Source organism: Protomyctophum parallelum (genome assembly GCF_964188405.1).
Source record: "Protomyctophum parallelum genome assembly, chromosome: 5".
Taxonomy (NCBI): Eukaryota; Metazoa; Chordata; class Actinopteri; order Myctophiformes; family Myctophidae; genus Protomyctophum; species Protomyctophum parallelum.
This window is the reverse complement of record NC_139702.1, coordinates 29,315,106-29,335,836: the sequence shown is the minus strand read 5'-3', so window position 1 is coordinate 29,335,836 and position 20,731 is coordinate 29,315,106. Positions and strand designations below refer to the sequence as shown.

The 20,731-nt window shown below is 42.9% G+C and overlaps 1 protein-coding gene across 1 annotated transcript in view; it reads left to right on the top strand.

Annotated features, from left to right (window-relative positions):
• Positions 1-20,731, top strand: part of cacna1ab (calcium channel, voltage-dependent, P/Q type, alpha 1A subunit, b) — a gene marked incomplete at both ends in the record, with an annotated part of 292,563 nt that overhangs the window by 168,239 nt on the left and 103,593 nt on the right. Inside the window, 3 exon segments of the mRNA XM_083764411.1 lie at positions 13,345-13,476; positions 16,147-16,219; positions 16,398-16,518. Coding sequence (XP_083620537.1) covers positions 13,345-13,476; positions 16,147-16,219; positions 16,398-16,518 — 326 coding nt within the window.

The window sequence follows — 20,731 nt, the reverse complement described above, 5'->3', positions numbered from 1 at the left end:
GGCGGAGCTGTAGACACAGGAGGTGGGGCTGCAGGCGGAGCTGCAGGCTCAGGAGGTGGGGCTGCAGGCGGAGCTGCAGGCTCAGGAGGTGGGGCTGCAGACGGGGCTGCAGGCTCAGGAGGTGGGGCTGCAGACGGGGCTGCAGGTCGAGGAGGTGGGGCTGCAGACGGGGCTGCAGGCTCAGGAGGTGGGGCTGCAGGTCGAGGAGGTGGGGCTGCAGACGGGGCTGCAGGCTCAGGAGGTGGGGCTGCAGGTCGAGGAGGTGGGGCTGCAGACGGGGCTGCAGGCTCAGGAGGTGGGGCTGCAGACGGGGCTGCAGGTCGAGGAGCCGGGGCTGCAGACGGGGCTGCAGGCGGAGGAGTGCTGGGCAGCGGAGGGCCGGGCAGGCTGGGCGGCGGAGAGCCAGGCAGGCTGGGCGGCGGAGAGCCGGGCAGGCTGGGCGGCGGAGAGCCGGGCGGGCTGGGCGGCGGAGAGCCGGGCGGGCTGGGCGGCGGAGAGCCGGGCGGGCTGGGCGGCGGAGAGCCGGGCGGGCGGCGGAGAGCCGGGCGGGCTGGGCAGCGGAGAGCCGGGCGGGCTGGGCGGCGGAGAGCCGGGCGGGCTGGGCGGCGGAGAGCCGGGCGGGCTGGGCGGCGGAGAGCCGGGCGGGCTGGGCGGCGGAAAGCTGGGCGGGCTGGGCAGCAGAAAGCTGGGCAGTGGAGAGCTGGGCAGCGGAAAACTGGGCAGGCTGGGCAGCGGAAGGCTGGGCAGGCTGGGCAGCAGAAAGCTGGGCAGTGGAGAGCTGGGCAGCGGAAAACTGGGCAGGCTGGGCAGCGGAAAGCTGGGCAGGCTGGGCAGCAGAAAGCTGGGCAGCGGAGAGCTGGGCAGGCTGGGCAGCGGAAAGCTGGGCAGGCTGGGCAACGGAAAGCTGGGCAGGCTGGGCAGCGGAAAGCTGGGCAGGCTGGGCAGCGGAAAGCTGGGCAGGCTGGGCAGCGGAGAGCCGGGCAGCGGAGAGCCAGGCAGGTTGGGAGGCGGAAAGCCAGGCAGGCTGGGCGAGGAAGTGGGCTGAAGAGCAGGGGTGACCGGAGCGACCTCTTCAGAAGGTAACTGAGGAAAAGGTGCACCCCTACTCTCCCACCTGAAAAAAGCCATATATTGGGCAAATATGGGATTCTGCCTCCAATATTTGGCCAGTTGTTCAAGGAACTGGGGATCCTCATAAAATACATCCTTTTTCACTCCAAAGTCTCCATATGAAAAAGGCAAGTCGGCCATGTTGGAAGGCCTCAGCAGCTTGTTAGACACTGGGAAAAATACTTAGAAAAACTAAAAAAATAAACTCTGTCTGCTGGGTTCAAAACGGTGGGAACATACTGTCACGGTTTGCAGAATGACTGAACCCAAATGCAGATGAAAGTTCAAATAAAGATATTTATTAAATCAGGAGGTCAAGCTTACAAAGTGTTAGCTGTGGCTGCTTACAGAAAAACCAGGAATGCTAAATGCAAAACATTTCAAAGCAGAATGCCACAAACAGAAAGACCAAAAGGCAAACCTTACAAAAGGCATCAAAAGGTAAAGTCCCAAAACGGAAGAGCAACACGAGGAACCAGGAAACTTCACGGTAGAGCTCAGGGACAGCAATGTTGCACACCGGACAAGGGTTTATGTTCCCACAGTTTGTGTTTGCAATGAGTCCAGTCTTTATAGGAGGTGGGTTGATTGGGGAAATGTTCTCAGGTGTGAAGGGGCATGGCACTGCTGGGCTGGGGATGGATTGGGACAATGACTGAGGGTAGGAATGGGGAGTGGGAGTGGCTGACAGGGAGATCTGGTATGCAGACCCTGACACTCGCCCCCTATTCTTTCCGCAGAATGCTCGCTCCCAGTGGTTCGTTTATATTCTCGTATTTGTTTTACTGAGGTTAAGGTTAGGAATAAGGTTAGGTTTAGGTATAGCTTTACTGAGGTTACGTTTAGGAATAAGGTTATAGGTTTAGGTATAGTTTACTGAGGTTAGGTTTAGGAATAAGGTTATAGGTTTAGGTATAGTTTTACTGAGGTTACGTTTAGGAATAAGGTTATAGGTTTAGGTATAGTTTTACTGAGGTTAGGTTTAGGAATAAGGTTATAGGTTTAGGTATAGTTTTACTGAGGTTACGTTTAGGAATAAGATTATAGGTTTAGGTATAGTTTTACTGAGGTTAGGTTTAGGAATAAGGTTATAGGTTTAGGTATAGTTTAACTGAGGTTACGTTTAGGAATACCTGGTGGCCACCGCTCCAAGGTCGCCGGATTAGACCTGGGGCGAGCGTGTTTTGTGGTGAGCGTTCTTGCATTCCATGAGAGCTACTATACCCTTTGGTCTCCATGGCCCGAGAAAAGCCGCAGCTCTCTCCACTCATCAGTCTTTTCTCTCCTGATTGTTCTCTACATGGGGAGCCCAAACCTTTCAGGCCGCGTCCCCCCACCCCCGAGATAATTGGGGACATCATCTCTAAAGTCAAAATTTTTATACATTGAAAATCAGCTGTATGGAAAGGTGGAAAGGGTGGAAAGGGTCTGGGCATGCAAGATGGCGGACGGGTGTGAGTAGGCTGTAGAGAGGCTCCTGCTCGGGAAATTGGGAAACCTTTGGTGTTTCTTGTGATATGCGAATTATAGTTCATGTTGCATTACTAAAAGAATCATGCTGACCTTTTACCAGATCATTGTTTGAACAAACAGACTATTCGCATGCCTTGAATGAAACGACTCCACGCAATGGCGGAGTAGGCCGTCTACCAAACAATTCTAACAATGACAACTGCACAAACCCGCAACCAAAAAGACAAAAAAGACCAAAAAGGCATGGAGCGACTACAAGAACTGATGGAGCAAGTGGCTGAATCAAATAAACATCTTGCGGAGCAGGTTGCTATACTATCGGTAAAGGTTGACAAAATAGACCTGCTTGCGGGAAAGATTGATACGATGGAGAAAAAGATTGGCTGCTTGGGCAATACAATGGAGAAGGCAGAGGCAGACCTGCACGACCAAGGCGTTGAACTCAACCATCATGACAAAAGAATTAAACACTTGGAATCTAAACTTGAAGACGCAATGAACGAGATTGATAGTTTAGAGAACCACTCGAGGCGCAACAACATTTTATTGTTTAATGTGCCAGAGAAAAGTGAAAACGCCAACATGATATCATATTTAGCAACCCTGCTCTCTGATAAACTCGAAATACATATTCAGGAGAGCGACTTCCAGGCAGCACACCGCGTTGGCGTAGAGAAGCAGACGGGCAAACCACGGAGGATCATCTTCAAAATGTTCACGTTCCAAAAGAAGTTGGATATACTGAAAGCAGCGAACTCAGCCGAAATCAAACTCGATGACCAGCTGCTGAAGCTCAAACCCGACAAGTCGGCAAGACTGAGACGCCGCGAACAAGAATACTGGCCTCTAAGACAACCGCTCCATGAGAAGGGATTCAAAACCAAAATGCGACATCCAGGAATTCTACAGGTGTCGATCGGCTCGGAAATGTTCACGTTCAGGGATCCAGACACAGCCAAGAGGGAAATGAAAAAGAAATTCCCAGACCTGAAAGTTGTATGACAGTAGTCTAAAGCCGTAACACTGCGTGCAAATTATTATATGGCACCGAGCGTTACACCGAAATCAACGCCTGACTGCTCCCAAGGTGGTAAGCCCATGTTTTCATTTTTTTTTTACTGTCTGATTAATAAACTATAAGCGAGTGGGCTTGCGACACAATTCATCCACCTGAGACTCTATGGATATCCCCGCGGCCCATATCCCCCCTCACACACATTATACACAAACACACACACACATCCATCTCATTCACTTCATTCGTCGCACTTGACTTGACGTTGTGTGTGCTCCATTTATGGATTAAAATGAGGATGGGAACATAATCCTAAAGAAAACACTTGACGACGGGTTATATAGACATCCACTAAACAACCTGCTATTAGCCCCTTGTTTTATTGCTTTCTTTTTTGTACTTTTCATCTAGCCGCTGTCTCTCTCTGAGACAGGCGGCGCACGTTGCGCGAATGCATGAACCCTTTACTTTAATTATAATTTATTTGTTTCGTTTTCGCCCATACGCAATTTAAAATGACCACAACAATTTAAAATTGAAGAGTTGTCTACCTATTTTCTACTCCTAATGGTGTTATTTTGTTTGTCTGTTTTTGTTTGCTGGTTTATAATTAGTTAGTTTGGTGCACTTATATCATGTCGATCAATGCAACGACGATTGCGCTAAGGATCGAGCAAATTATTTGATTTATCATGATCTATTATTTATTTGAATGATTCAAGCCTATACTTTCTAGCTAAACTGTTTGTTTTTCCCTTAGTCTTCTCTTTTCTTGCGCATAAGGCCTACGAGTTCAGCTATTCTCTCAAGCTGTGCGTTTTGGCCAGGGAGTGAGTGTAACCAAAATAATGGATCCGTTTGGATTTACATTACGCTTTCAGAGTTACATATAATTTAAATCAATACACCTGTGTGCAGAGTATATCGAAACTTATATTTGTGTCCCTCGATTTGACTTTCTTTCTTTTAAGGATAATTAAAAGTAATGTCCATCACTTTAAACCCACATGAGATGAGTAAATGCTACTTACCCTTTAGTCATTATTTCTCTCACTTGAGTGATCCTGGCTTGTTAATATTAAAAATGTTTAAAAAATAACGAGAGCTCTGGTATGTGAACAAACTAGAGCTCCAAAATGTGAACTTGGGAAAACTGAATTTAGGCCATATTTGATGGTGGCCCTGACGCCTGGTTTCATTATGTTTTGGGTTTACAGGCTACTTTTAAGTTCTACTTCTTTAATTATTTCGTATTTGCTTCTTAGTGTTGTGTCTAGCTAATATTAGAAGGAAGAAAAAAAAAAGAAAAAAGAATTGAATCAAATATAAAATTGATCTGCAACCACAGGCATATTAAGCACACCACCTGCCATAGGCACATTAGATATTAAGCTCAGGGTTTCTCTCCCCCTTCCCGGGTACTGAGGCATAGCCCCTTAGAATGATTAGTGTTATTATGGTGTTACTTGACATCATTAATTACTGTATGTCTGCGTGTCTATGTTGTGTAATTTGTTTAGTGTTTTTGTTTAGTGTTTTGTTTAGTTTTTTGTTTGCTATTACTCACTACCCCAATGTTGTCTTGTATTTAAATTCATTTAATTCAAAGTGGTATTCTGATAAAGATGAATGTAAATATTACAGTTGTGTGCATTCTCAGGTGGGCATTGACCCTTACACATCATATTTCACCAGAGGTAATCGTAATGACAGGCCCCATTTATTTAATGCAGCTGCAAGATTTAAGCTAAACCTACTCCAAGTACTATGTCTAAATTAAATATAATATCTTGGAATGTAAGAGGCTTGGGTCACCCTATTAAACGTAAAACAGTTCTAACACATCTTAAAAAACACAAAGCCTCTATAGCACTATTACAAGAAACTCATATGACTTCAATAGAGCACTTAAAACTCAAACACGGCTGGGTTGGGCAAGTTTTCTCCTCCTCTTTTAAGTCTAATAGTAGAGGAGTCGCCATCCTTATTGACAAGCAGATTCCTTTCATATTTGAAAACCAAATACTTGATTCAGAGGGAAGATATATTCTAATTACTGGTTCCGTGTGTGGTCAACATATGACACTATTAAACGTATATGCTCCTAATGAGGACTGTCCTGAGTTCATGGCTGAAATGATCACGCTGTTTAGCTATCATTGTAAAGGTGTGGGCCTAATTGCAGGAGATCTCAATCTCCTAATGGATCCGATGGTTGATAAGGCCCCACCTACACTGGTGAGATCAAGATCCTCTGCAGTCCTGAAGGGTCTGTGTGAGGAGGTTGGCCTCATTGATGTATGGAGGGAATTTAACCCCAACTCTAGAAATTATACCTTTTTTTCCAACCCACACAAATCCTATTCAAGATTAGATTACTTCTTGATCCCATGTGGCATGGCCCACTCGGTATCAAAATGTGATATAGGACAGATTGTCATCTCAGACCACGCCCCTATCTTTCTTGACATTACACTAACACAACCCAAGCCGGTGTCTAAGAGCTGGAAGTTTAATACCTCCCTCCTAACTGATAGCGAGTTTGATTCATACTTTAAAAAAGTCGTCTCCGACTTTTTTAATGAGAACAAGCATTCGGAAGTGACTGCAGCTATGTTATGGGACGCTGCAAAAGCTACTTTTCGTGGCTATATAATTTCATATGCTTCATTTAAAAAAAGGGAGTCCAAAAAGGCCAGAACCGAACTAGAGAACCAATTAAAACAGCTGGAAACAATTCATAGACATACACCTTCAGATCCAAACTGGAAGGCGCTATCAGCAGTCAAAGCTAAATTGGAGCTTGATTATGTCAATGACACCAAAAAACTATTATTATTTTCAAGACAAAAACACTATGAATTCAATAATAGAATTGGAAAATTGTTGTCATATCAACTTAAAAAAGAACATACAGAACGCCAAATTAAAGCAATTAGGACACAGAATCAGGAAATTTCATATGACCCAGAGGTGATTAATGACACATTTTTTACCTTCTTTAATAATCTATATCAAGCACATATCTCTCCAACTAGTGAAAGTATTGACTCCTTTTTACAAGCGGCTAAGCTACCTAAAGTATCTGCTGAGGATCGTACACAGTTAAATGCCCCAGTCACAACCGAAGAGACTCATGACACTATTAAGGCTATGTCTGTTGGGAAAAGTCCTGGCCTTGACGGATTTCCAGTTGAATTTTATTTACATTTCTGGTCCGAACTGCAACCACTTTTCATGCCTATGGTAAAAGATTTTGTTGACTGTAATATTATTCCTGGCTCCATGAAAGAGGCAGCTATTACCCTTATCAAAAAAAAAGATAAAGATATGCACGACTGTTCATCCTACAGGCCAATTTCACTTCTTAATACCGACTATAAAATTGTCGCCAAGCTGCTGGCTAAACGGTTGGATTCTGTTCTCCCATTATTGATAGAAAATGACCAGACAGGCTTCGTTAAAGGCCGGCATGGCGCAGACAACATACGCCGACTGGTAAATATAATTGATTATGCTGGTAAAAATGGAGACGAATCTGCAATTATATCGCTGGACGGAGAAAAGGCTTTTGATGTTGTAGATTGGAGCTTCCTCCTCTCCACCCTTGCGCATTTTGATCTTGGCTCTAAGTTCATTAGCTGTATAAAAACACTATATACCTCACCAACCGCACAAGTTTTTACAAACGGCCTGCTCTCAAAGAAAATTAATTTAGCAAGAGGAACGAGGCAAGGTTGTCCTTTATCTGGAGCTCTGTACGCGCTTGTAGCCGAATCCTTCGCCCAAACAATCCGGTTAAATCCTAATATTAAAGGCATACAAGCTGGCAACTTAGAACACAAGATCTCGCTATATGCCGATGATACTCTGCTATTTATATCTAACTTAGACCAATCAATTCCTAATTTAATGTCAGTAATTAACTTGTATGGCTCTCTTTCCGGTTATAAAATTAACCTAACCAAATCTACTCTCTGTCCACTTACTCAGATAGATGACGAAAAACGTAACACCTTATCCCCCTTTAAACAGACAAAAGAAGGATTTACTTATCTCGGTGTTTTCATCTCTCCCATACTGGACAATCTATATACCTGTAATTATACACCTCTAGTACAAAAGCTGAAAGATGACATGGACTTATGGACCAACCTACCTCTAACACTTATAGGTCGAATTAATGTAGTTAAAATGAACCTGTTGCCAAGATTAAATTATCTATTTCAGTCATTACCATGTCCAATTCCACCCTTATTCTTTGCTAATTTAAACACTAATATCTCTAGATTTCTCTGGAACCATAAAAAAGTACGAATCTCTCTGGCCACATTGTGTAAACCTTATAACGAAGGCGGTTTAGCTCTCCCAAATCTTGAATTATACTATTGGTCTGCTCAAATTAAACGAATGGCTGAATGGTTTCAGGAGTCTGATGATTCCCTGTGGAAAACAATAGAATCCCATCTCAGTCACCCAATTCCACTTAAATCTCTCCCTTTTATAAATGCGAGTCTGTCAGAGCTCAACAAATCTTTCGTTGTTAACGGCATCTTATCAATGTGGCCAAAGTGTAAGAAATACTGTAAAATTCAAAAGAGTTTATCTGTCCTTTCACCTGTTTCTCATAACCCAGATTTACCGGCGAGTCTAAGTGAGATTGGTTTGCAAAGGTGGACTAATAAAGGTGTTAACAATTTGGGCTGTCTACTCAGCAGTACAAACATTAAGTCCTTTTCGGAGCTGAAGGACGAATTCGGTCTACCTTCCACAAACTTATTCCAGTACTTACAAGTAAGACACTTTTTACAATCTTTGCTTAAGAAAAATATTTTTAGATCTCACATAGACGAGATAGAACAATGCATCATTAACACCCAATCTATGTTAAAATTCACTTCAAAGATTTATAAAACCCTTAATGGTAGAGTGACATCGTCCTTCCAGCCTCTGAAAAGGATATGGGAAACAGATTTAAATGTTGTAATTGATCAGGAAACATGGACAACAATATGTGCAAAAGTAAATCTATCTTCACTTACTCCTAGAATCCTAGAACATAATTACAAGTTTATTTTCAAAACATACTTAACCCCTGTTTGTCTAAACAAAATGTCTAGGGAGAACTCTCCCCTGTGTAATAGATGTAAACTGCATTTGGGTACCTACCCGCATATGTTCTGGTTTTGTCCAAAAATCAAACCATTTTGGCAAATACTTCATGATCAAATTGAAAAAATCCTTAAAGTAAAATTGAGAAAATCTCCCCTGTTATACCTGTTGGGGGCAGACCCAAACGTAAAGTTGAGATCTGCTCACAGGAAATTATTTGATCTATTTAGATTCTTGGCAAAGAAATGTATCTTAATTTTGTGGAAGACTGATGAAATACCCTCAGAACATATGTGGATGGCCCAAATAATGTCACTACTACCACTGGAGAGACTCAAGTATGAAACACAAAATAAGGCAGATGTATTTGTAGAGGTATGGACCCCCTTTTTGAATCATATTGAAGAGCGCATAAATCCTGTGTAGGATGGAACCCACCTTAACGTGCACACATGCATTATACAACCCATGTACCACTTGGAAACTATTATTTATTATTTATTATTTTTTCTATTCTTTCTCTGTTTCTTCATTGTTGTTTATATGTAAGTAACTGTCTTGTATGTAAGTCTACTGTGCTGTCCTTGTGTCCATGTAAAGAAAACCCTCAAAATAAATAATATAAAAAAAAAGAAAATCAGCTGTATATGGAACTGTACGGGCATGTGGGGTGGGGGGGGGGGGATCAGCCATGTTAATCCAACGTACGTTCCTACTTTGACACGTACACGCATGCAACGCACATGTGTACTGTACACACTGTACAGTTATGAACAAACCCGGAGAAGCAAAATACAACAACAAGCCTGACCTGACCTCATAAACGGGGCCAGTCAGCACTTTTCTACTCATTCTTCTCTCTCTCTCTCTCTCTCTCTCCCCCCCTTTCTCTAATAGCTCTACCACTTTCCCTCTCTCCCAGACCTCAGAATCAGCAGGTTTTCCTGGTGCCCTGGGTTTCTTTAAAGAACGTTGACAACTGGTGTTTTTGATGCATTGCCATTATTCATGCCCTGTTGAGTAACCATAACCCCCCCCCCCCCCCCCCTTTCTCCTCCTCTGATGAAATTTTCGATTTCATTGTCTTGGTTTTATGGTCGTTTGTAGTTCCATGATGTCTCAAAGTGGACCACAATGGAGAGTGCCGTTAAGTCCTATATTCATCGAATATAGGACTCAGCAAATTGTCACGAGTGGCAGGATATGATTTTAGGACCCAGAAGCGGACGGAAACAGGTTGAAGGTTAAACAGAGTTTTAATTGTAATTCAGTTCACAGGAAAGGAAGTCCAAACAAGTCCATGAACATAGATTCACAAAAAACCCTGGCAAACAAATCCAAAATCCGGCAGGCAAAAGGAAGGTCAGAATCCAGGCAGGTGGTCAAAGAACAAAAACTAAATGCAAGCAAAAACTGGTGGGGCTGGAGCAGAGAGCACAGGGACACAGGAGATATAATCTGGCAGAGAACAAAGAGACAAGCAGGGTTTAAGTAGACTGAGTGTGACAAACGAACAGAGTGCAGGTGTGAAGCTCCACTCTGATTGGTTGATTGAGAGTGAGCAGATGAGTGGGAGTGACGGCATTGGAATGACAAGAAATGACAATTAGTCAGGGCAGAAGCACATATGGCAACAACTAGGAAGTATAGTCACACCCACAGGCAAGCCCAGACCCAAGGCTCAGACTGTATTCCTGACAGTACCCCTCCCCTGACGGATGCCTCCTGGCATCACTGATGGATGAGAAGGATGTTGACGATGGAAATCCTGGATGAGAGAACGGTCCAGAATGTCTCTAGCAGGAACCCAAGTTCTCTCCTCCGGACCGCAACCCTCCCAGTCAACAAGGTACTGCATACCTCTGCCACGGCGTCTGGAATCTAACAGCTGGCGAACAGTGTAGGCAGGAGCCCCATCGATAAGCCGTGGAGGCAGTGGAGGCAGTTCTACTACCGTAAGAACAGCAGTGTTACCATCGGAGGGGGGAAGTCCAGTCACAAAATCCAGAGAAATGTGGGACCAAGGGCGTTGTGGTACGGGCAAAGGTTGCAGCAGACCCGCAGGAGGTTGGTTGGAGTTCTTATTTCGAGCACAGACTGAACAGGCAGCAACAAAGGTCCTGACATCCTCCGTCATAGACAGCCACCAAAAGCGCTGGCGTAGAAATGCCATGGTTCTTCTGACACCAGGATGGCATGCGAGCTGTGAAGAATGGCCCCACTGGAGGACCTGGGAGAGTGTGTTGCTCGGAACAAACAACATGTTAGCAGGACAGTTTACAGGGGTTGACTCCTGTTGCTGCACATTACGTACTGCATTTTCAACATCCCAGGTTACTGCAGCCACAAAACATTGTGAAGGAAGAATTGTGTCTGATTTCTTACTTTCCTCTGATTTGCAGAACTGTCGAGACAAAGCATCAGGCTTTCCATTCTTGGAACCGGGTCTGTAAGACAGAACAAAATTAAAGCGAGCAAAAAACAATGACCACCGTGCCTGACGAGAACTTAGGCGCTTAGCCGTCTTGAGGTACTCCAAATTCTTATGATCCGTCCAGACGACAAATGGGACAGAGGCGCCCTCAAGCCAGTGACGCCACTCCTCCAAAGCCATTCTCACTGCCAGCAACTCACGGTCCCTCGACTTCTCTGCGCGAACAGGGAAAAAAACACAGGTCTCATTGAAATCACTTTCACACGAATCGCTATAGGCGCGTTAATCACTGCCCGTTTAAAAGGACCTATTTGCAGGAGGAGACGTACACTGTATATAGGCCGACTGGTCCATATACTGTACAATGTACAGTGTACATGCTTGTGAGCGATACCAGCTGTTACCTATCCACTTGGTGCATCATAAGGCCTTCACAGAGCGCTCTGCTGCTGCAGTCCTCACTTCTCCAGACCGTAATTTCCATCCTGCTTCGTTTATTTCCCTCTCATGCGGTGTCCGTCGCCATCTTTGGTCTTTTCCTTTCCTTCGTTTCCCTTCGGGTGCAGTCTATGTCGCAGTCCTTTGTTGTGTCATCCAGTGTTGTTTTTGGCAGCAAATTTCTATTTGAGTTTTAGTCATAGTCTCCTGAATAGTTATCACTTAGTTTTAGTCACATTTTAGTCACCTGGAATGTATTAGTGTTAGTCTAGTTTTAGTCGACTAAATGTCATAAGATTTTAGTCGACTAAATCTACAGGTGATTTAGTCGACTAAAATTTATTATTGCGGGCCTTGTTGCTGTCATAATGACTTATTTTACACTTGCTGAAAATAGCCGATCTACAAGCTCACAACTTGTGAGCTTGTAGATCGGCTATTTTCAGCATGCAACCAAGTGTAAAATGACTTATACTGGATCTGTTGCCCACTAGTCCCTTCCTAACATTTTAGTCTAGTTTTTATTTGTCGACGAAATTGTCAGTATATAAGGGTATTATATTTATATATATATAAATATATTTAGTCTTAGTTTTAGTCACCATAGCATAGTTTTCATTTAGTTTACATTTAGTTTTCGTCAGTGGAAAAAGGTAGTCGACGAACATTTTTCGTCTTAGTTTTAGTCGACGAAAACAACACTGGTGTCATCTTCCATCTGCGCGGCGTTCTCCACTTCCTCACCCGGCGGTTTCATCTCACCTCTGTCTCTATAGCAGCTCCTCGGCACTGTCGTGACCTATACGGAGTATTCTTCATATTGAAGGCATCTATTGTGGAACACGTCAATTGAGCGATATAACGTTGTGTTTAAATAATGTATTTTACATTTCAGTCAATTGTCGACGGGGCCTCGTGACCCATGGGGAACCCCCCGGGGACTCCAGGGACACCTGGGTATTCAAGGGCCCCCTAGGGGGGGCGCTGCTGGCCCCGTAGAGTACGGAAGTCCTGACGTCATTTTCTCAGTCCCATATCCCAGAAATCTTAGATTATGCGTCGCAAAAAAAAAAAAAAAAAAATCATCCCGGCCCGATTTTGTCAGGTATGTGACAAAATGTAACTCAACGACGTTGGGTTACATTTGAGTGTCAAGTCTGTGTTTGGAGAAGAAGGAGTCTAAAGTATTATACCCTTTGGATACATTTTTGCTTTGCTTGACTTTTTAAACATTTTATAAAACATATTGAATGTGTGAGAATGAAGGCATCTGTGGAATTGGCCTCAGGCCTTAACCCATTTTGGGGCGGGAACCCCTGTTGGTGTTTTAAGCATTATGTTATACTTTAGCTATTGAAAAATAGCAGACCTACAAGCTTGTAGGTCTGCTATTTTTGAAAAGTTGTGAAAATATATATTTCAGAGCGAACATTTTTAACTAAAGTATTGGCTTCTGGGGGGTGCCTGGAACTAGATATTTTGAGATGGGGGTCCGTGGCCCAATAGAGATAATTCTGGGGGTCCTTGACATGAAAAAGGTTGAGCACCACTGACGCATAGAAACATGGGGTTTTCAGATTTGTATTTGTCCAAAATGGGTTAATGGGGGACATTCATGTGATTTTTGAAAATGCCAATTAAATGATCCTATTCTCTCTCTCTCTCTCTCTCTCTCTCTCTCTCTCTCTCTCTCTCTCTCTCTCTCTCTCTCTCTCCCTCTCCCTCTCTCTATGTCTCTCTCTCTCTGTCTCTCGCCCCCCAGGTACTGGGCTCCTCTGAGGAACCTGGTGGTCTCCCTGCTCAACTCCATGAAGTCCATCGTCAGCCTGCTGTTCCTCCTCTTCCTCTTCATCGTGGTCTTTGCCCTGCTGGGCATGCAGCTGTTTGGAGGACAGTCAGTATCACCCTCTGTAGAGTGTCTCTCCCATAGGACAGAGTCAGTATCACCCTCTGTAGAGTGTCTCTCTCATAGGGCAGAGTCAGTATCACCCTCTGTAGAGTGTCTCTCTCATAGGGCAGAGTCAGTATCACCCTCTGTAGAGTGTCTCTCTCATAGGACAGACTCAGTATCACCCTCTGTAGAGTGTCTCTCTCATAGGGCAGAGTCAGTATCACCCTCTGTAGAGTGTCTCTCCCATAGGGCAGAGTCAGTATCACCCTCTGTAGAGTGTCTCTCCCATAGGGCGGAGTCAGTATCACCCTCTGTAGAGTGTCTCTCTCATAGGACAGAGTCAGTATCACCCTCTGTAGAGTGTCTCTCTCATAGGACAGTCAGTATCACCCTCTGTAGAGTGTATCTCTCATAGGACAGAGTCACTATCACCCTCTATAGAGTGTCTCTCTCATAGGACAGAGTCAGTATCACCCTCTGTAGAGTGTATCTCTCATAGGACAGAGTCAGTATCACCCTCTGTAGAGTGTCTCTCTCATAGGACAGTCAGTATCACCCTCTGTAGAGTGTCTCTCTCATAGGACAGAGTCAGTATCACCCTCTGTAGAGTGTCTCTCTCATAGGACAGTCAGTATCACCCTCTGTAGAGTGTCTCTCTCATAGGACAGTCAGTATCACCCTCTGTAGAGTGTCTCTCTCATAGGACAGTCAGTATCACCCTCTGTAGAGTGTCTCTCTCAAAGGGCAGAGTCACTATCACCCTCTGTAGAGTGTCTCTCTCATAGGGCAGAGTCAGTATCACCCTCTGTAGAGTGTCTCTCTCAAAGGGCAGAGTCACTATCACCCTCTGTAGAGTGTCTCTCTCATAGGGCAGAGTCAGTATCACCCTCTGTAGAGTGTCTCTCTCATAGGGCAGAGTCAGTATCACCCTCTGTAGAGTGTCTCTCTCATAGGGCAGAGTCAGTATCACCCTCTGTAGAGTGTCTCTCTCATAGGGCAGAGTCAGTATCACCCTCTGTAGAGTGTCTCTCTCATAGGGCAGAGTCAGTATCACCCTCTGTAGAGTGTCTCTCTCATAGGGCAGAGTCAGTATCACCCTCTGTAGAGTGTCTCTCTCATAGGGCAGAGTCAGTATCACCCTCTGTAGAGTGTCTCTCTCATAGGGCAGAGTCAGTATCACCCTCTGTAGAGTGTCTCTCTCATAGGGCAGAGTCAGTATCACCCTCTGTAGAGTGTCTCTCTCAAAGGGCAGAGTCAGTATCACCCTCTGTAGAGTGTCTCTCTCATAGGGCAGAGTCAGTATCACCCTCTATAGAGTGTCTCTCTCATAGGACAGAGTCAGTATCACCCTCTGTAGAGTGTCTCTCTCATAGGACAGAGTCAGTATCACCCTCTGTAGAGTGTCTCTCTCATAGGACAGAGTCAGTATCACCCTCTGTAGAGTGTCTCTCTCATAGGACAGTCAGTATCACCCTCTGTAGAGTGTCTCTCTCATAGGGCAGAGTCAGTATCACCCTCTGTAGAGTGTCTCTCTCATAGGACAGAGTCAGTATCACCCTCTATAGAGTTGTATCTCTGTACTGGGAGATGCTTTCTTTTTCTGTCTTATGCACCAAATCCCTCCGCGTCGCAACTCCCCCATGCAGAATAGGGACGCTGGGGTTCAAGTATGGTCGAATAATTGATTGAATACTTTATCAGACAGAACAGCATGTGGTACATGTCAGACATGTGGGCTAAAAGGATAACACAACAGCCCTATAGTATACAGAACATATAGGCTATTTGAAAGTATAGACCATGTGAAACATTTGAACAGTTTAGGTTCGACCGGTGCTGCGGACCCCAAAGGCAAAAGACTCAGAGACAGGAATAGGGGGTTAAAAGGAATTCAGGTTTACGCTCGGGGGGGTGGCGAGAGGTTTTTGCGTATCCAGGGAGGGGGTGGAAGAGGACTGGAGAGGACTGTGGAGTACGGAGCACGGGAGTCACTGAGGTCTGAGGAGGATCGCGAGCCACCGACCGGGGAGTCGACGTTCCGAGCGTCGGAAGCGCCAGATCTCAGCGATCTCGTATTGCCCTTTTATGGCAACGCGGAGCAGCTGGGGCTGATTTGGCGATCGACCACTCCTGAGCCGGTGCTGCTGTGCTGAGGGAGACGCCCACCCCCCGGCGGCCCCCCCTATAAAGCCTGTGTGATGACGTGCAGAAGGAGGGACTTGGGAACGTGTGGCACACAACATTGACAAGACAAATGTCATAAGGAGGGGGGGGTCCCTGCATGGGACCCCATGGCGCAAATATATATTGTGACCCCAAATAGATGCTTATTTGCCGGGTCCATCTATGACCACTGCAGGCATAGATGCTTTCACCATTCTGTTGTTGTCGATGAGATGGATGAAATCCGTCGTGTCTACGTTAATCTACTCGCCCATATCACATTCTGGACGGGAACCCGTTTTGGTGTTTTAACTATAAGCATTGTTTAGCTATTGGAAAATAGCAGATCTACAAGCTCATAGCTTGTATAGGTCTGCTATTTTTTGAAAAATTGTGTTTTATTCTTGAAGCATAATATAGGTATCTCTGTAGTCTCTCTCTGTGTCTGCCCTGTGACAACAGAATGGTGTTGAAAAGGTGTGTGTCTCTCTCTAAACCCTCCTCTCACAGGTTCAACTTTCCAGCGGGAACTCCTTCCACTAACTTTGACACCTTTGCCGCAGCCATCATGACGGTATTCCAGGTATACGATCGAGCGACACCAGTTTTTAAAAAGATTCGGCGAATTTTGTTTTAGTAATAATAATAATATAATAAAAGTGTGACTCATAAGGAGTGTATGCATGCGTGTGTGTGTGCGTGTGCGCGCGTGCGCGCGTGTGCGTGTGTGCGTGTGCGTTTATATCTCTCTCTTCCTATAGATACTAACGGGTGAAGACTGGAACGAGGTGATGTATGACGGCATTGAGTCACAGGGCGGAGTAACAGACAAAGGAATGCTTTTCTCCATCTTCTTCATTGTCCTTACGCTCTTCGGCAACTGTATCCTCTCCCCTCTCTTTACAAATTTGCAAATTACGATAATATCGTAATTGCAAAGTAGGCTAACTGTATAGTGTATATTATACACTATACAGTTAGCCTACAATTCAGACACTCATGACCAGAGCAAGGTAAACACATGCATCAAATGCAGAAAGACATATAGGGCTCCATTTTCGTCTTCTAGGTATAGTTTTACTGAGGTTACGTTATAGGTTTAGGTATAGTTTTACTGAGGTTACGTTATAGGTTTAGGTATAGTTTTACTGAGGTTACGTTATAGGTTTAGGTATAGTTTTACTGAGGTTACGTTATAGGTTTAGGTATAGTTTTACTGAGGTTACGTTATAGGTTTAGGTATAGTTTTACTGAGGTTACGTTTTTAGAATACCTGGTGGCCACCGCTCCAAGGTCGCCGGATTAGACCCGGGGCGAGCGTGTTTTGTGGCGAGCGTTCTTGCATTCCATGAGAGCTACTATACCCTTTGGTCTCCATGGCCCGAGAAAAGCCGCAGCTCTCTCCACTCATCAGTCTTTTCTCTCCTGATTGTTCTCTACATGGGGAGCCCAAACTTTTCAGGCCTCGTCCCCCCACCCCCGAGATAATTGGGGACATCATCTCTAAAGTCACATTTTTTAAACGTTGAAAATCAGCTGTATATGGAACTGTACGGGCATGTGGGGGGTATGTTCCTACTTTGACACGTATATATATACAACATTTTTGAATAGTTCAGCTAGCCTCTACATTGACACGTTGTGAGCTTGTACACTGGCCATTTTAACTATTCAAAAAGGCAAAGAAGTTTAGGGATAAGGGGTTTAGCGGTGACGAAAATGGAGCCCACAGTATAGTCAGTGCCTCGGTAAACTAGGACCGCAGGTACACAAAGGACCTACACTCAGGGTAAACAGTACTATCAAAATAATAATATGTACATGCATATGTGCATATTATTATTAAACAGTACTCGAGGACTTACCATTTTAGGACATTGATGAAGATGATTCTGTTGACTCTGTTGTTGTTGACAGTGTTGGGGGAGAGGGAGTTGGGTAAGTAAACTTTAATCATACAGAGCATAAACTATACGAAATTGATTACTAAATTGATCCAGAAGATAATTATTATAGCAACATAACAAATAATTGTGAGTATTATACTGAGGATCAATATAAAAACTTAAAAGTTGAAGGTACATTCTCAATTATGCACTTTAACTGCAGGAGCCTCAAGAAGAACAATAAAACAGCAGGAGGGGTTGCACTATATGTGAGCACAGAGCTAAAATGTACCGGAGTTAAAAGCACAACTAATAACATTGAGAATATAATGGAATGCCTCACAATTGAATTTACGCTAGAAAAATTTGTGTGTACGGAAATACCGGATCCTGCTTAGATACATTCATCAGCAATCTAGACCTCATGTTCTCCAATCTAAACAACAACAAAGTGCTCATAATATGTGGAGATTTTAATGTTGATTTATTTAATCCACATAAAAAAAGCAAAATAACAGCATTAATTTACTCCATGTACAGTAATAGTCTATTCCCTGTACTTACTAAACCTACCAGAGGAGAAACCGTGGATAACCCAAGGGATTGAAAACGCATGCAAAAAGAAAATCATTCTCTACAAGAAATTTCTAAAATACAGAACCGTGGAAACTGAAGCCAGATATAAGACCTACAAAAATAAATTAATAAATATTATAAGATTAAGTAAAAAGGATTATCACCGCAAGCATCTTGAACAATTTAAAGGCAATATCGAAGCCACATGGAAAATATTAAACAATATAATAAAAAAGGTGAACGCAAAGGGGATCTTCCAAACTACTTCAACAAAGATAATACAGTTATAAACACGACAAAGTCAATAGCAAATTAATTCAATAACTTTTTTGTTAACGTAGGACCTAGCCTTGCAAACGAGATACCAGACCACAGGGGTAAACAGGACATGGGGGACAACACTGTCAAACAGAACCCGTATTCTATCTAACAAAACCGGTGACAGACATCAATTCACAAACTATAGACCCATCTCCCTGCTCTCACAATTTTCCAAAATACTAGAAAGATTATTATATTATTAAAACATCAACTATTAAGCAACCAACAGTATGGATTTAGAACAAATAGGTCCACATCGATGGCAGTGATGGAGGTAGTGGAGGCCATTTCAAGTGGCATAGATAAAAATGAATATGCTGTGGGAGGCTTCATAGACCTGAAAAAAGCTTTCGACACAATAGACCATGGAATACTTCTCCAAAAAATGGAGAGATATGGCATAAGAGGAGTAGCAATTGAGTGTCTTAAAACCTACCTGCATGAAAGAAAACAATACGTACAATACTTTAAAAATGTAGACTCTGATAACCAAAAAATTACCCATTGAGTGCCCTAAGGTTCTGTGCTTGGCCCCAAACTATTTATACTATATATAAATGACATATGTGCAGTACTGACATTGCTCAAGTGCGTACTATTTGCAGATGGCACTAGTCTATAAAGATAAGGAAAAGACCTAACACAGCATGTACAGTAAAAAGGGACCTGGAAACTCTCAAAATGTGGTTCGATATCAACAAATTATCTTTGAACCTTAGTAAAACGAAATACATACTTTAGTAACAAAACAATAGATAATTCAGTTAAATTAACAATTAATGACATAGAACGATTATATGAAAACAAATTCCTGGGTGTAATAATAGATAGCAAACTAAATTGGAAACCACTCGTAGTGCACATAAAGTCAAAGATTTCTAAAACAATAGCTATATTATACAAAATAAGAGACCTTGTAAACAAGGACTCACTGTATACACTCACTGTTCCCTCATGCTCCCATATATAACCTACTGTGTGGAGTTATGGGGGAACACCTACAAAACAATAATACAACCAATTTATATGCTACAAAAAAAGGCCATAAGAATCATAATTAAAACAGAATATCTTGCACCAACAAATCCACTCTTCATCTGTAAAAACACACTAAACCTCAACACTGCAATATTTATGTTCAAGATAAATAAAAAACTACTACCAACATCCATACAGGACCTGTTCGAAACCAGGGAGACCCAGTACAACCTCAGGGGGACTTGTGTACTAAAACAAAAGGGGGCAAGGACCAACACTAAAGCAAGATGTATATCTAAAATAGTAGACCTTTAGAATAGTCTAGATAAAGAGTTAAAACTATGTACGTCACTCATCAGATTCAAAAAGTTGTTTAAAATCAAGGTACTTAATAAATATAAAACACTATAAGATCAATGTAATTCCTATTATGATTATTATCTTTATTATTGTTGTTATTAACAATGATAATAATAATAATAATAATAATAATAATAATAATAATAATAACTTGGATTTAAATAGCGCCTTTCAAGAAACCCAAGGACGCTTTACAAGACAAAAAAAGAAAAGGAAAAAAAAGAAAAATTATCAAGGTTATTATCAATTATCACTTAATTCCCCTTTGGACGGAGCTCTGATTGTTCTCGGCCTATTGTCTTAAATTAGCCTGTCACATCTCTGCTTCTGCTGTTTTTCTTTTGTTTTTCTGTTTTTTGTTTTCTCGTTTTTGTTTTCTTACTTATTATTTGTTTTGTCAGTAACTCTTAAAAAGGGTAGGCATAATAAGCTCTGGCTTCAGCCTACACCTTTTCGGTGCAAAACTTGACTTTATAACACAACTGTCTTTAAAAATGTAAAAATGTAAGTACCGAAATAAACTATTCATTCATTCATACTATCAAAATAATAATAATATGTACATATATATACATATATGAACTATATATAGGATACCAGGTAATACACAGGGGCGCTGGGGGGGCGTGTTCTCTCCTCGTCATCAGCGAACATACTACCCTAGGTGGGGTTGGCGAAAGGGTCTTTCTTTTTTTTATCACTTAAAGTTTTATAAATTTTTGAACAATGACAAAAGACAGAAACATACAGTACAAACAAGACATGAAAAAACAAAAACAAAAAACAAAAAACAAAAACAAAAGAAATAAAATAAAATCTACATTGCGTTTCAAACCTTGCATGTTACATTACATATTTCCAGGCATTTGCTGTTGTTTCTCATTCCCCCATATCCATATTCTGTTCAGTCTTAAATGTTGTCCATTTGGACCATTTTGTCCTCATTTCTTCTTCCTGTAGCCTCAGACAGTGTC